This window comes from Phyllobates terribilis, unplaced genomic scaffold (genome assembly GCF_046119375.1).
Source record: "Phyllobates terribilis strain yellow unplaced genomic scaffold, ASM4611937v1 Scaffold_5__5_contigs__length_657084704, whole genome shotgun sequence".
Taxonomy (NCBI): Eukaryota; Metazoa; Chordata; class Amphibia; order Anura; family Dendrobatidae; genus Phyllobates; species Phyllobates terribilis.
The window spans coordinates 499374615-499390756 of NW_027362765.1; the positions used below are offsets into that span (position 1 = coordinate 499374615).

The window sequence follows — 16142 nt, forward strand, 5'->3', positions numbered from 1 at the left end:
AGCAAAAATATACATAACTGAACATGAGGTTCTTAGTTTAACATTCTGATCAGACTGTATGAAGCCCACTGCCACGTCACGGCAAACCTCGTAGTGGGTCCTAACATTTCCTGCCTAAAAGGCGCGGCGCCATGTGCCAACCACCGCTACAGTGAGAATGCACCAGCAGGGTGGGCGGCCTGGTGCCTCACAGCATCCATGCTTCAAGACCGAGTCCCCATGACTCCAGGCCGCGGCGCCCCACAAGCACAAAACCACAGCAACAATGGCTGACACATTGCACCAACACTACATGAAAGGAGCATTGTGACTCACCTTCCTCAAGTTCTCAAGTGAGAGCAAAATAGGCTAGACCCTCTTTGCAGACTCCTGCTAATTATAATTGCCTGTGCCAAATGGGATGAGTGCTGGTCCAAGAAAGGGAAAAGAATAAGCTGGTTCATTGACATGGCAGTGGGCTTCACACAGTCTGATCAGAATGTTAAGCTAAGAACCTCATGTTCAGTAATATGTATTTTTGCTGAGAGGCATTAGATCAAATGTATGATTTTTGGAGGTGCGGTCCATGCTCTTTTTTTTTTTTTTGTATTATTTATTTTATGTTACATTATTTTGTGTAGGGCTGTGATGATATACATTTTTCAGTTCTTTTGTGTAAAATTTAAAGGAAAGTGTGTTAAATCTATAAGTTTAAAAAATATCTATTTCTGCTCTTTTTATTAAAAACACAAAATTCTACTGTGGAAGGGCTAAGAAAATGTACTTGTGAACAAATCTTTTGCAAATTACCCAGATATCAAGAGTTTCCAAAAGGTAATTCTGCCCAACTATGGTACATTGGGTAGTAAGAAAAGGGGAGTCAGTGTTTCGCAGGTCTATATTACAGCTCCACAGGGTTTATTACCCCTCTACCAGGACCTTGTAAGGTGAGGCTCCATAGCTAAGCTACAGTATGGAGATTGGTGACCGCATATCTGGGCAGATGAGTTCATTACAGCTTCACACAGATCTTTACCTGGCGTTTCTAAGCTTCGGAGTAGCAACCTGACTAGTAATATTATTATACAAGATTTGATCGTTTATGAATGACTGGCCGGGCAGATCTGGCATTCTGCAGACTGGAAAAGCTGGGGAACAACCATTATATAAAATATGAAAAAATAGGAAAATATTAGCAATGTTCTATAATGGTTAATTTTTACATAACACTGGTTCAATTCACTTGATATTAACCCGTTCATGATCTTGTGATTTTCTATCTTTGCACTTTAGTTTTTTTTCTCCTCTTTTTTCCAGAGCCATAACTTTTATATTTTTTCAATATAACCAAGGGCTTGTTTTTTGCAGGACAAGTTGTACTTTTGAATGACACCATTTTTTTGAAGTGCTACTTTTGTGAAGTAAAAATAATAAATTTAGGATTTTTTATCTTCGTTATTTTTTTATAGACTTTACATTTATCATATTGCGGGCTACAATTAAGATAGAGATGGGAGAGGCAGCATTTTGTTCAGAATTGTACAGGCTTTAATTTGACATGTCTTAACTAAGTTTGTTATTTTGTTTTCGAGGAGTCAAATTCTAAATTTTGATGGGCGATTTCGGGAAAACTGTGTTTTGTAAAATAAAAAAATAAAAAAAATGCGTATGTGTGACTTGTGTTATTGGTTACATTTCTTCAGGGATTCAAGTTGGTATTTCTGTAGGATCATATTTTGTTGTACAGTCTCATCCTAGTCATAGGTTTAATGCTAAACTAAAAGAATCAATATTTTAACACCTTTTTAATATACAGTTATACATGTAATAACTTTTTTTTATTATTACTTCACTAGACATTTCCTTTTTCCAGTTTAAAAAAAAATAATGAAAAAAATACAGTAAAATCGTCCAGCGATAAAATAAAACATTATGAATTAGTCTGAACAATTAATAGTACGTCTTTACACTGATCTTTTCTCAATAATTTGTTCTCCCTTCTGGGTGAAATGTAATCTTGTCCACAATCTCTTACTAACAATGGCCGTTTCCTTTTGTGTCAGTATGTACGCCTGTTATGGGGTTTGGGTCCACTTGTGTTAATATCTGATTTTTGGTTACTTTCAAAATGTCTGCTTTCTTGGATACACAAAGGATGGTGATGGACCAGAAGGTGCAGAAAAATGGCTTTACTTCTTCATTGTCCTAGTCTTTGGAGAGTCCATTAGCCAGCAGCCACCAGTGCTGATCATACTCACAGGTCACATATCCAGTTATATCATCCATCGCCAATCTTGTGCCACCTTCAATCACTTCATGGACTTCACTGTCATTTCTGGATCAAAAAATCCTTGTTTATATTTTTGTTTCACTACATGGAATTAAAGTGTGGTATTGCTTAGTTCCTTTGATGGGTTCTGCTTTTTGTAACCAATGTTTTAACAAACTTTCCTCTTCTTCTTAGTCCTGGTTTGTACAGTACGTGAACTGGATGTTAGGAATATTTTTCTCACTCAGTTGGAAAAGTTGCATGGGTGTTAAAATTTGGTCTGAATGTGGTCTATGGAGGCTAGCTTGAGCTGCTAGACATTTCACCGTGCCTCCTAAACCATCACATACACCTTTTGCCAGGAGCTGAATGGCAAAAAAGTGCCATTCAGCTTTCACTCCAAAATGTTTCTTGTGATGGCATACAATTATAAGGTTTCTCCTATTTTTATACTGTGCAGAAGAGTCATCCGAGGAGTAGTAGACCTTGCTCAAACTTGTTAGGATGTCAGTTTTATCACTGAAATCAAATTTTTTTGGAACAAATGAACAGCTGTTGAATCATGAAGTAAGCAGCACTCAGACATAAAATACATAAGTGTAGTTCTGATATCTGACTGTAAACAGAGTCGGCTTATTAGTAATAAGTTATTACTATTCAGCTAAGCAGACAACAGACCGGATGCTGCACTTATCGCACAGGGCGCTGAGGGAGACATTGCACGGACCAGCCCCTGAAACCAGCATCACTGATGGGCGGCAAACAAAGCAGGGGAGAGTAGAGATGTCCCAGTCCCCTCCTTTTCGATGATCTTCGTTTCAGTGTGGAAAGGGAAGTGACAGCAGTTTCCACATTTTTGGGTTCACTGTTAAGCCCACGGCTGTGTGCAAATCCACTACTGATTGTACCTGGGACAAGTTGGTATGCCACTTGGTACTAAAGGTAATATCATCCAAATACACCGATACATACTTCTGATAAGGCTCTAACACTATGTCCATCAGCCTCTGGAACATGGCCGAGGCTGCATGTAACCCAAAAGGCAAGACGACCTAGTGATAGAGACCCTCCGGCGTTATGAAGGCTGACTCTGTCCGAGGCACCTGCCAGTAACCCGTGGTGAAGTACTGGGCCTGCCCCATTCTCTCAATCAGCTCGTCCACCCAGGACATTGAATAAAGGTCAAATTTCAACACTTTATTACATTTTCAGAAGTCGTTACAAAATCATAACGATCCGTCCAGCTTCAGAACCAGTTACAATGGGGCTAGCCCGCTCCCTCCTGGACTCCTCGAAAACTCCTAGCTGGAGCATTTGTTTTTCCTCAGCTGCGATGGCTTGTGTCTGGGCCTCTGTCACACGGTACGGTTTCATTCGTACCCTTACCTGAGGCTCTGTGACAATGTTATGTTGGATCACAGATGTTCGGCCAAGCAGTTCCGAAAATACATCCGTATTCCGCAGCACCAATTTCTGAGTCTCCCGTCGCTTCTGTTTAGAGAGTGTGTCACTTATATTTACCTCTCCCCTGGCCATTGTCGGAGGGTCCCCAGACGATACGACCGGAGTCGCATCCGTAATCATACATTCCCAGTCTTTCCTTGCTTATAGCAAATTTACGTGATATAGCTGTTCGGGTTTTCTCTTCCCAGGTTGATATACTCTCTAATTCATCTCCCCAACCTTTTCCCGGACTTCATATGGCCCTTGCCACTTGGCCATGAGCTTACTTTCTGCTGTGGGCACTAAGACTAATACCTGATCCCCTTGGACATTGACCATGCCGGGGGTGCAACAAAGTGCCAAAGGTTAAGGATTAAAAGTGAATTTAATGTAAATGATTAAGTAGATGAATTTCCATTTTGGGGTAACAAACTCCTTTTGAGAGATTCCTTGCAGTTACTTTGCATGTTGATTTACTTTGTAAGGACACAAGTGCACACATTTCAGATTTTGTCACCTTTTTTCTGTGCAGATTTGTCACAAAACCTAAAGGGTTTCCCGATGCCAGGAAAGTGACTGAGAATCCTGACGTCTCCTGCACATGTTACTTATTTGTGACTTGCAGGTTTGGTGAAGATATAATTCTGCAGGATGTCAATTCTGTCAGCGTTTTTGCTGCAGATTTCACCCACACTGATGAGTGGGGAAAAATCTGCACCTATTTACAGCATTTTCCAGACAAGAGATGCAGAAATATTGCAGAAACCAAAAGCTTAATGTGTGCACACAGCCTAATAGGTGTCATTACTTTATAATTGCTCACTTTCCATGCATTTCTGCCATAAGTAGCTGGCAGCTGTGCCCGCTCAGTTGTATTAATGTGGTTTACCAGTCCTATGCAGATCTGAATGACTAAGCAAAGCAGTTTATGGAAACAGCCGTCATTCACTTGATAGGGCTGGTGTTGTAATGGCGGCTCAATGTCTCTTACCATGGGTCAATCTCAGCCCCTTCTGATGGACACAATCCAGGCTGTACCTACTAATGTCACTGATCGTTCCCACTGTCCGAGTATAACTATCTAACAGCTTCTTGTGGAGATTGGTAAGGAAATGATTGAGAATTTTGGAATGTGTCCGAGGAGTGGGAGAGGCATCTCAAGTATCCCAGGGCTGGGCCTTGTAAACCTCTTCAAAGGGACAGATGCTTCTTGCTTTCCTGCGCAGTCCTTCTAGAATAGTAGAAGGAAACCTTGTCTCCTTTTTGTCGGCATCAAAAATCACCCTTTTTTCAAATCGGCAAAGATGTGAGAAGAATTAAATTTACTTGTATATATATAATATATATGAAATATATTAATATCTTCTATTTTTAAACTATTACAGAAAATATCCCCTTACCACCCACTCCTGTCTTATTCTCCCTGGTAAGAGAGCAAACATACAAGAAGCCACATATAAGTAGAACATATATACTGAGATAATACATTAAGTACGGTCATGTGCAACATCAAGCTTCAAGGGGTTGTCCAGTGAAAAGAAGATATCACCATTCCTCAGGATAATTGATACGTTTTTGATCTGTGGGATCCGAATGCTGAGATTTGCATCGATTCACAGAATGAGGAACTTTTATCCCCATTAAAATGCAGTGTCACGGTCCATGCTCAACCGCTGCTCCATTCATTTCCTTTGGTGCTGTCGAGCACTTTACTCGGCTTTTATCGGCAGCCCCCCTAGAAAATGAACGGAGCTGGGCATCTGACCTGTTGCTCCATTTTGATACAGTGATAAGATTCCCCTTTCTGCCGATCGATGTAGGCTCCAGTCAGACCTCACCGATCAGTATTATGTCACCTATTCACTTGTTTTCACCAGGTGACCTTTAAATTGAAGCGCATAATAAACAATATGAACATGTGTAATTTTTGTACAGACTGTGATTCATCTATGATTACTTGCCTTCATCCCATTAATCTCAAGCTTCCTGTTTCATTCACCACATGGCTGCGTTGAGGCGTTTGAATGAAGCGTACAGGAATGTGTAAAAAGCTTTTTAAAGAGAATCTCTCCGTAGGATCAGCCCTCCTAAGACATCTATATGAGCACACATGTCCTAGGAGGCTGAATAAAATGACACCTTGATATCTATGATCTGATGAAATCCATGTTTTTATATGTAAATGAGCTGTTCGTGACGATGGGCCGGACACTGATCTGCATGAGAATCTGCCTCCTTGTATAAAAGGGGGCAGAGGGTTGAGACTACTGACAGATTCCCTTTAACAAGAAGCATCATCATTTCACCTTGGTAAATAATGTGTGTAAGTGATACTGAGTGTCTTTGTGCTTCGTTTTGTTGCATCGTTGTGTGGGCTTTGTTCTCCACTGCCCCCTACTGTTATCTACACTTGCTAGCCATGGTTCTCGATAGAACATGTCCTGTTTACACCAAACGATGCATTGCCAAGAACGATGATCTTTTGTAATGGGCATTTTGCTCATTCATCGGGTGATCAACACCCTGTTTCGACCACATGATTCCAGTGAAACAGGCGTCCCTAGGATAGCTTGTTCTTGGTCATCGTGTAGTGAAAATGTACGTTAAGGATAAAGAAACTTCTCTTAAACAAAAAACACTATTTACTATTGCAATTCATGGGTCACCACTTTATTATGGTGTCCTTCCAGGCATACTCCTCCGTCCGCTTTTACATGGCTGGTGGTGCAGTTGGGGAAGCTCCTGACATTGCCCAGTGAGTCTGCTGCACAGGCCCTATTCTAATGTAATATGTGTATTATCTTTAGACTAAATAACTAGATGGCCTTATCCTGCTCCCGTAGTGGTTCCTCCTCAATAGGCAGTCTGTTTCCTCACCAGATAAAGCTGCTTTTTCTCAGAGATCTGAGCAATGTCCTTTGAGAAGGAATGGTGTGCCATAGGTAATGTGTCTGTAGTGGGCACCGTAACGTCTGTTAGTGGAGGGTACATGGTCATCTCCTAAATATAGGACTAGTTTCCAGCAGTATTGGGAGTAACAAAGCCTCTGTAGCCTGGATATCACCATATCGATCACTGCCAGAATGAGCACCGCAGACAGTGATGTTACACAGTATTGCCCTACACCCCTTCCTTTCCCTGCCACTGGGGATAATTCTGCGACTAATCACTGTTGTGGAAGACAGTTTAAGCAGTGTATGTGCAATGAATAACTTTGTTATATGTGTGTAGAAAAAATCCTGGAAATACTGAGCAAAAATACACTAAGCTATTGCGATCTATTTTGAACTAATATGACCATGCAAATGATAGTGTGATAAAAGGTAAGAACTAGGTACTGTTCTATACAAGGTACTCTGACGTATAGCCATAAGATATACTTCTTTCTTGAGGTAAACTGCAAATGAAGAGCTAACATGTGACGTGATAAGTACTATCATATTATTCTTTATTTTGTGTGCACCAGTCGTGGACAAGCTAAGGTCACGTTCACACATTCAGTATTTGGTCAGTATTTTACATCAGTATTTTAAGCCAAAACCAGGAGTGGGTGATAAATACAGAAGTGGTGACGTGTTTCTATTATACTTTTCCTCTGATTGTTCCACTCCTGGATTTGGCTTACAGATACTGATGTAAAATACTGATCAATCAGAGGAAAAGTATAATAGAAACACGTCACCACTTCTGTATTTATCACCCACTCCTGGTTTTGGCTTACAAATACTGATGTAACATACTGACCAAATACTGAACATGTCCTTAAGTTCTCAAGTTCCTTCTTCAGGAGCACACCGCTCGCCTTCCTCCAGGCTTCCTGATTGGCAGGGGTGTGGTGCACTCCTGAAGAGTGACCATTCAGACAAGCAGCATGGTTGCTTGCTCGCCCGACCTGTGCACTTTCCAGTGCTGCTGTAACATCAGAGTAGTGCAGGACATGAACGCTGGCCAGATCCTGCCCTACAGCTTTATATTGCTGCTTACAGTGCTCTGAAGAAAAGTGCTTGCAAACAGTGCGCATGCTCAGCCACAATGCTAGGCTGCAGAGGCGGTCGGTAACTTGGGCAACAAGCATTAAGTGGAGTGGAGAGGATTTTAAAGGAGATTAAAATTGCAAAGTTGCTTATTTTTTTTTTTTCAAGCGCTTTCCAGTTATCACAATTATTGATTAGACATCCCCTTTAAGGTGCCCATACAACTTGGGTAAGTGCCAGAGAACCCTTCACCAATGGCTAACTCTCCTGAAAATCCCTCATACTTGTGCATGCTCGGCTGACGATGCATGGGTCTTTATTTGGAGGAGAGTAAGCTACTGCTGACTGATTATCCCGTCAGGTCTTTTCTCCCCACCAACACAATTTGTGGGGGGCCGTCATGGGGGTCTTTAGCAAGACAGAGATTTACTGTATGCTTACTTAGACATGGTTTCCCACACACTCCCTGGCCACATACTTTTGGTTGATGACCTATGGTGAAGAGGACGTCTTCTAGATAGAAGAGAGCACTGATGCGGGATGTGGGCCGGGGCGGTTATATCACAGTATTGTTGAGTATGCCACATGTTTATTATCACTGATAACATTATGATTGCGCTCTTTCTTTTCCTCCTCCATGTTTGCTGTGTCACTAAGGCTTCGCTTCTGTTTTTCTCATTAGGATGACAGTTCTGGCAGTCTCTCTTCAGTCTCCACGCCAAATCTATTAAACACAGGGGTATGGAATTTAATATATTCACTTGTTGGTTACTGTTTGCTCCATGCATGGGCTGTCTGACAGTCTTGTCTTGTTGTGCATGTTTATTGCAACCAATGTGCATCCGACCCCAGCGACATCTCTGCACGTTACATGTCCGACCATTAATGACCATTGCCAGCATTTGTATGGGACTTGTGCAATCAGCATGTTATGTCCTGTGTCAGGCTCCTCATATACTGCTCTACGTTAAAGTGGATAAATGGTAAATCTCATGTAAAAACATTCTGTATAGATTGACCGGATGCATATTTATATATTATATAAACCTACTAGAATATTTAACATGCAGCCATGACGAATTGACGATTTTATGCCAAAATTTAGCAACTAGGCCCACCGATTCATCAAGTTTTGCACAGCAGTCTTGATGAGTAAAGCTCTGAAATAAGAGGCACCAAATTCACTAAGAGGCGTGCTCCACGAGAAATCTGCTCCAGTCGGGGGCCACGGCACATTGTGGCGTAAATTGATCGTCCGCACTCCCCACTCCCAATCCTGGCTAAGCTCTGCTCACTTGCAAAACTTGTGAGTTATGCAAAAACCAACATTTCGCAAGAGTTCAATCCAAAACTGGTTGATTTCATTAGGGCCTTAGGAGTTTTTTTTGTCCCTATGACAACACTTCCTTCCACTGCACAAGGGTAGTGTGGATTGAAATCGACGCCATCCTAGGGAAATTGTGACATCATTGTGTATAGGATATGGAATATCAACACTAGAGCAGCTTTTCTTCAGACCCTGCATTGTGCCGCCCTCTGTTATTCCTCTTGTCTGTTTATTAATAAATGCACAAATCAGTTTCCTTACAGAAGGAAAGCCATAATGCTGTGACTGGTCCATAATATGACGACCATTGTCCAGTCCGTGCTGTCACGCTGGCATGGACGTCATACTCACAAGGACAATGGCAGCACTAGGACGTTGTCTATGGGGTGAAGTGTAACGTGAAATTGCACTGTTGCTTTGCGGCATATCATCATCGTCAGTGGGTTTGCATTTTGACCTACACCACATGAAGACATTTTTTTTTTAATCCTGTTAGATTTTGGGTTACAAGTTGCACACAACGTTTCCCTCATCTATTTCAATGTAATGCTGTTTTTTTCCAGCCAAATCACAGGTCTGAAATGCTCACACCATAGCTAGTTGCACAAATGTTAGGCAGCTTATCTGAGAATTGTGATCGTGGCCCTAGCCTAGGATGCTGATTGAGTTTTAAGAAAAAGATTCTCTAGTATTCTTTCATTGCTATCTCCAGCATTTCCTTACACAGGAGAGCTGACAGGTTCCCTTTAATTATAAAGTGATGGTGTATCCAGTGATTCCTGATTCTCAGGACTCCTGAGAGTGGGCGGTAATCGTGCTGGATTTGTATGTAATCTGTATTGTGCAAATTGTTCTCATGACAAAAAGATGAATGACTATAACAAGTGTACAGCGTTATATGAGCAATCGCCTATCAAAGTACAAGAAAGTGTATAGATCGGCAAAGGAAGGCTGGAAAATAACATAGAAAGGCTAAACGTACCTAAACTGATAAACTTCCAATCCTGGTATTTGCAGGTGGTGAGGTCCTGTAGGCCAGAACTAGTTAAAGGAAATGAGCCTTGAACAAAATGTATCACCTGTCTGCAAGATATGTGAATATCTATGTGGTCTCTGATGGTCCCACCGCTGGGATCCCCACTGAACATAAGAACAGGCTCTCCATGTGCCTTTCCAGGACAGAGCAATGGTCACACATGCATTCATCGTCTATAGGACTGACAGATGGCAGAGTACAGTGCTCAGCTATTTCCTTCAGTCCTAAATACTGAAAGAATAAGTGATGAATATTGTACATGGTTCATGCCCTTAAGGCCTCACTCAGACTTCCTTGATTTCTCTTGTGCATAATAGCACACACCACTATTCATGTGAATGTCACCATGGACTATAATAGGTACGTGTTCTATTCGGGTTAAAACACTGATAGAACCTGTACGTGAGAAATAGACGTCTGAATGAGGCCTTAAAGGGGTTGTGCGGACTTAGGCTACAAATATGCAGTGACTCTATGTGCAGACTTGTGAATCCTCACATCGAGAGCACTGCAAGGATTCTCCGGTGGCTGTCGCGTGACCGCAAGCATATGATTTGCATAAATGCAATCATGTGCCCACTAGATGTGCGCGGCCTCGTCTAGTCGGAATGTGGCCGGAAGAATGCAAATCTAATATTTGCAATAACACAAGAAAATCCTCACATCGCGTGCGCTGCAGATTTATAGCCTAAGGTCTTCAGATGTAACTTTAAAAATAAATAGCCTCCCATTATTTTTTTTTGCTAATTTTGCACTTTGATATTTTTTCCTCTTCATTTGTGCATAAAGCATTTTACTGCCTCTCTTACCTGAAAGCTGTACATCATTGGGGCCAATTAAAGGGGGGTCTTCTATAAACATTATAATTCCCCCCCATAAAGATGGAGTGGCAGTGCGCACACTCGATTGCTGCTCCATTCATTCTCATCTGGGATAAAACTTCCCCATTCTACTGAATGGTGCGTGTCAGAGCGGTTGAACCACCACCAAATCAATAAGTTATCACTTATCCTGTGCATAGGTAATAACTTTTTTTCACCGATGAACCCCTTTTGATACTTAAGCGAGTTTTCAACAGCTGCATAGCGACTTCAGCAGACAGAATTAGGAGCCAAGCATTAGACCATCTGTACAGGGGAGAACGGAAAAGCAGTCCATGCAACCACCTCCCGGTCAGGCATTCAGGTGCACTCATTGGTGTACTAGGCCCCTGGTGGAGGCGAATCTCCTGGAAGAACAAACGATCAGGCTTGTTGCAATATTCTTTCGCCCACCGTCTTTTGGGGAACATTCTGGAGGCCTCCATATCACATAACACCATGTGCCCCATGCAGTTTGCTAGTTGTCCTTTATCTGTAAGATGGTCACAATTGTAGCCTTATTTATTCCTGTTATGTACATCACTGTTTGAGGATCGCTTACTCCTACATAACCGGAGTTTCCTGGCTAATTTCTTGTTGGAGCAGAATCGCTTCCTATAAAAGTTTGGCTGCTGCTGGGCGTGACTCATGTATGGGATCCTGGAGAGCAGCGAGTGTGAATCCTCCTGTGATACTGCAGGAATGACCTCATCCCAGCCCGAATATATCATGGGGAGGGTCCGTGTGACCTTGTGAACCCTTGGCTGCCTCCCTGATGGCATCATTCTGATAAATGGGGGACATCATATTTGTGTTGCCAGGAGCAAGACGAGGAATGGAGCTGTGATTTATATACGATGGAGCAAAGTGCTTTCAAGGACATTGCAGAATGCAGCAGACCGCCCGTCTGAATGCTAATGTCATCCACAGTACATATTACATAACTGCACAATCAAGTCTGACTTTACCTGCCCACTCTGCTGGCATTGTATAACCCTGCTGGAGCATCTTTTCTTATCTCTCCCATTCCTCTGCTATTCCTCCTGGAATTAAGTGACAACTGGCTGTTACAGTACCCCTTTTCAATTCTATGTCCATGCCCAATCTAAAGGCCGTGTCGATATTGACAAATTAGACCTACTGTCTAATGTATATGGGGTCCCCCGACAGATGATTGTCGGGGAAGATAAGGAACCAGCGTGTCTGATTTCGGACTGCCAAACCTTTGTTCTCTGAGAGATAAGCCAATTCCAGAGATGTCCGGCAGCATGTCTCTCATAGAGCACACCGGAGCGATTTTCCAATAAGTGCTCCTGTGTATGGGAGAATCGGACCAGACTGCTTCCAGCCAAACCATTGTTGAGCCGCCAACTATTTAAAGTGTATGGCGAGGGAGGCTTAACACTGTCAGCATTTTGTCACGCTATGCCCTTTGTAATAAAGGGAATTTTGATAGACACTGACAATTCATACATTTCAGGGAGGCATAATAGAGCAATATGGATTTCTCAGACAAGATTCTCTGGGATAATAATTTTATGAAAAATACAATTATTTACTTAAATTGTCATGTCAGGATTTAAAAAATTGTTAATCTTATGGTACTAAAATAAAATCCCACAGAGATTTGGGCAGTACAGTGGCTCAGTGGTTAGCACTGCAGCCTTGCAGCTCTCTGGTCCCAGGTTCACATCTCACCAAGGACAACATCTGCAAGGATAGGATACTGATGGGGAACCTAGATTGGGAACTCCAATAGGGACAGTGATGATAGTATATGTAAGGCGCTGAAGAATATGATAGCGCTATATAAACAAAACATAAATAAGATTTTGGTACACAGTAAAACCTTCCATACACATTTGCTAAATGTTATTTTATACCAATATTTAGGAAAGTCTTATCTCCAGAGAAGGCAAAAGAATCCTGTGTTTTATTTCAGACTGCTAAGGCCATGTGCACACGATGCGTTTTTAATGTGTTTCCGCGGTGGTTTTTCTGCCGCGGAAACGCTTTAAAAATGCCTGTTAATAGGTCTGCCATGTATAGCAATGGTAATCCGGATGTGCTGTGCACATGATGCGGAAATTTCCGCTCCGGATTACCATTGATGTAAAAACCGCAGCATTACCATTTCGCGCCCATTGACTTGCATTGAATCGCAGCAAACCCGCAGGTAAAATATCTATACTATATATAATCTATATTTGCTGGGTTTCAATGTCGCGCCGAAAACGTGGTGTGGGTGGTCCCAGGTCGGGAGAGGATGCCGCTACTCCTCTCATCCGACCGCCGCTCTGACTGATAACAGTGAGAACAGCGTGGATGGGGAGGAGCAGCAGTTTCTGCCCAGCCCGCGTGCCCGTGGTAGAAAAAAAAAAAGGAAAAGGAAAAAAATAAACCTTTATACCCACCTTTCTGGCGGCCCCCAGTGTCCTCCTGGTCCCCTGCGATGCTATCTCCCCGGCGGCCGGTGGTATACTACAGGGAGCAGGCCCCCCCCCCCCCCCCCTAGTGTGCCGAGCTGCCAGGACCTGCGGTAACGTCACTGATCAGCTGATTGTCACGTGACCATCAGCTAATCAGTGCCGGCAGTGATTAGCTGATAGTCACGTGACCATCAGCTGATGCTCACCCTGGGAACATTCACAAGAATGTTCCCAGGGTGGTAAGCTCACTGGGGCTGATCAGCTGATCAACCCCATTGACCTCCTGCAGCAGCATGTATACTGACAGGGGGTGATTTTACACCCCTGTCGGTATACATTGCTGTCTTCTACAGCAGTGACATCAGTGATGGCTGATGTCACTGCTGTAGAAGTGACCCAGATCGCCGCGGAACACTCGGCACAATCGTGGACTGCGTTTGTTGACGGCGGACAGGTGAGGGATATGGTTGTTTGTTTTTTTCAGGAGATCAAGGGCTTTGCGGACAGAGGGTAATGAAATAAATAAATAAATTGTAGAACTGTGTGTGTTTTATTTCATTAAAATACTTTATTCTGGCCGTGTATTTCTTGAAAAAGCAGCAACAATTTTACTACGCGGTTAGTAATGGGGGCGTCTTATAGACGCTCTCCATTACTAACCTGGGCTTCACGTCAGCCGCCAATACAAGGCTGACGTGAACCGCAACCCCATTACCCCACTCGCCACTGCTTCAGGGCAGTGGGAAGAGCGGAGGCTAAGCGCCAGATTTGGCGCATCTTATGGATGCGCCATTTCTGGGACTGCTGAGGGGTGATATTAATAGCCGCGGAGGGGGCCAGGATCCATGGCCCCTTCCCTGGCTATTAATATCAGCCCGCAGCTGTCTTATTTAGAATTTGCTGGTTAGATTTTACAGGGGGACCCCACGTCAATTTTTTTTTTGGGGTCCCCCTGTAATGTAGCCAATAAAGGCTAAACAAACAGCTTTGGGCTGATATTAATAGGCAGGGAACATTGTTGGCTAATGGCCCCTTCCGCGGCTACTAATCTCAGCCCCCAGCGGTCGGCTTTCCCTCTGCTGTTATAAAAGTGACGCGGGAGCCCTCGCCATTTTTTTTTAATTTTAGGCCCTGTGCCCATAATTCAGACGTAGCAGCGCTTTGGACGCAATTTTTTTCTGCGTCCAAAGCGTTGCATTGAATGCAGATAAATTCACATGAACCATCTGGATTTACCGCATTCAATACTTTCTAGTGGTCAAATTTCTGTTGCAGAGACTAGCCATTCCGCAAGAGAATTTGACATGCTGCGGTCATGAAAGACGCGCTGCATGTCAGTGTGCACGGGTGATTCACAGCCTCTGATGCACGCATAGTGGACATAAGATTTCTAGAGATCCCATCCACTATGCTGTAACATCTGGACACTGCGGGTTTGACGCTGTATAAACACGCAGCGTCAAACCTGCAGCGGCTCCTGACCGTGGCCACGTACCCAAAATCACTCGCAACATGTCAATTTCTGTAGCGGACACGCTAGTCGCCGCTGCAGATTTTGACCGATTTGAAGTGTCATTATATGCGGTGGATTCACATGTACCGACAACAAAAGTGCGGTATTTGAACGCTGCGATTTGGACGCAACAAAAGTATGCTGCGTCCAAAGCGCTGCTGAGTGCTGATCAAGGGACATAGGGGCTAACGAACCAGCTGTTAGATGTTAATTATGGCCAGGGAAAATGTTTGCCTAATGGCACCTTCCCAGACTAAAAACAACAGCTCACAGCAGCCGCATAAATTTACATGAATAGAAATGCCAGCTATTTTGTTTGGTGATGACAAGGTGTCAATCAGACCTTTTCATGACCAAACTTAATTAAAGTAAAGTGTTAAATAAACACACAGACACAGAGTAAGCACTTTATTTGAATTACAACAGACACATTCTTTAATCATTTAAATGAATCAATATATTCACCCCAGTTCTATGGTAATCCAAGGGTTTAAGCAATGTCCCACCAAATAACTTTATTTAGCTCCAAAAAGCATTCATTGATGTACAAAAACGCTTCAAAAAACGCATGTTAAAATCTGCCAGGGAGAGAAAAAAACGCTCAGGAAATTTCTGCTTCAAATCCGCATCGTGCGCACATAGCGTTAGTCCTTCTCTTCCCCGACATTATCTGTTGGAGGAGAGTCTGGACCACCATATACACATTAGATGGCCAGTTGTACCCTCTGAAATCACTGTGTTAAAGGGGTTATCAGGGACACTCTTTTATTTTACAGTGTACAGTACAGACCAAAAGTTTGGACACACCTTCTCATTTAAAGATTTTTCTGTATTTTCCTGACTATGAAAATTGTACATTCACACTGAAGGCATCAAAACTATGAATTAACACATGTGGAATTATATACTTAGCAAAAAAGTGTGAAACAACTGAAAATATGTCTTATATTCTAGGTTCTTCAAAATAGCCACCTTTTGCTTTGATGACTGCTTTGCACACTCTTACATTCTGTTGATGAGCTTCAAGAGGTAGTCACCGGAAATGGTTTTCACTTCACAGGTGTGCCCTGTCAGGTTTAATAAGTAGGATTTCTTGCCTTATAAATGGGGTTGGGACCATCAGTTGTGTTGTGCAGAAGTCTAGTGGATACACAGCTGATAGTCCTACTGAATAGACTGTTAGCTGCTTTTTTCTTGCCATAATACAAATTCTAAGTAAAGAAAAATGAGTGGCCATCATTACTTTAAGAAATGAAGGTGAGTCAGTCCGAAAAATTGGGAAAACTTTGAAAGTGTCCCCAAGTGCAGTTGC

At 42.7% G+C, this 16142-nt stretch overlaps 1 protein-coding gene across 2 annotated transcripts in view; it reads left to right on the forward strand.

Annotated features, from left to right (window-relative positions):
• Positions 1 to 16142, forward strand: part of TBC1D12 (TBC1 domain family member 12) — a 185633-nt gene that overhangs the window by 111588 nt on the left and 57903 nt on the right. Inside the window, exon 3 of one of the 2 annotated variants that reach the window (XM_073685562.1) lies at positions 8348 to 8404. The exons of the other annotated variant lie outside the window; for it this stretch is intronic. Within the exon in view, the coding sequence (XP_073541663.1) occupies positions 8348 to 8404 (57 nt within the window). The remainder of the gene's footprint in view (positions 1 to 8347; positions 8405 to 16142) is intronic. 2 annotated transcript variants of the gene reach the window in all.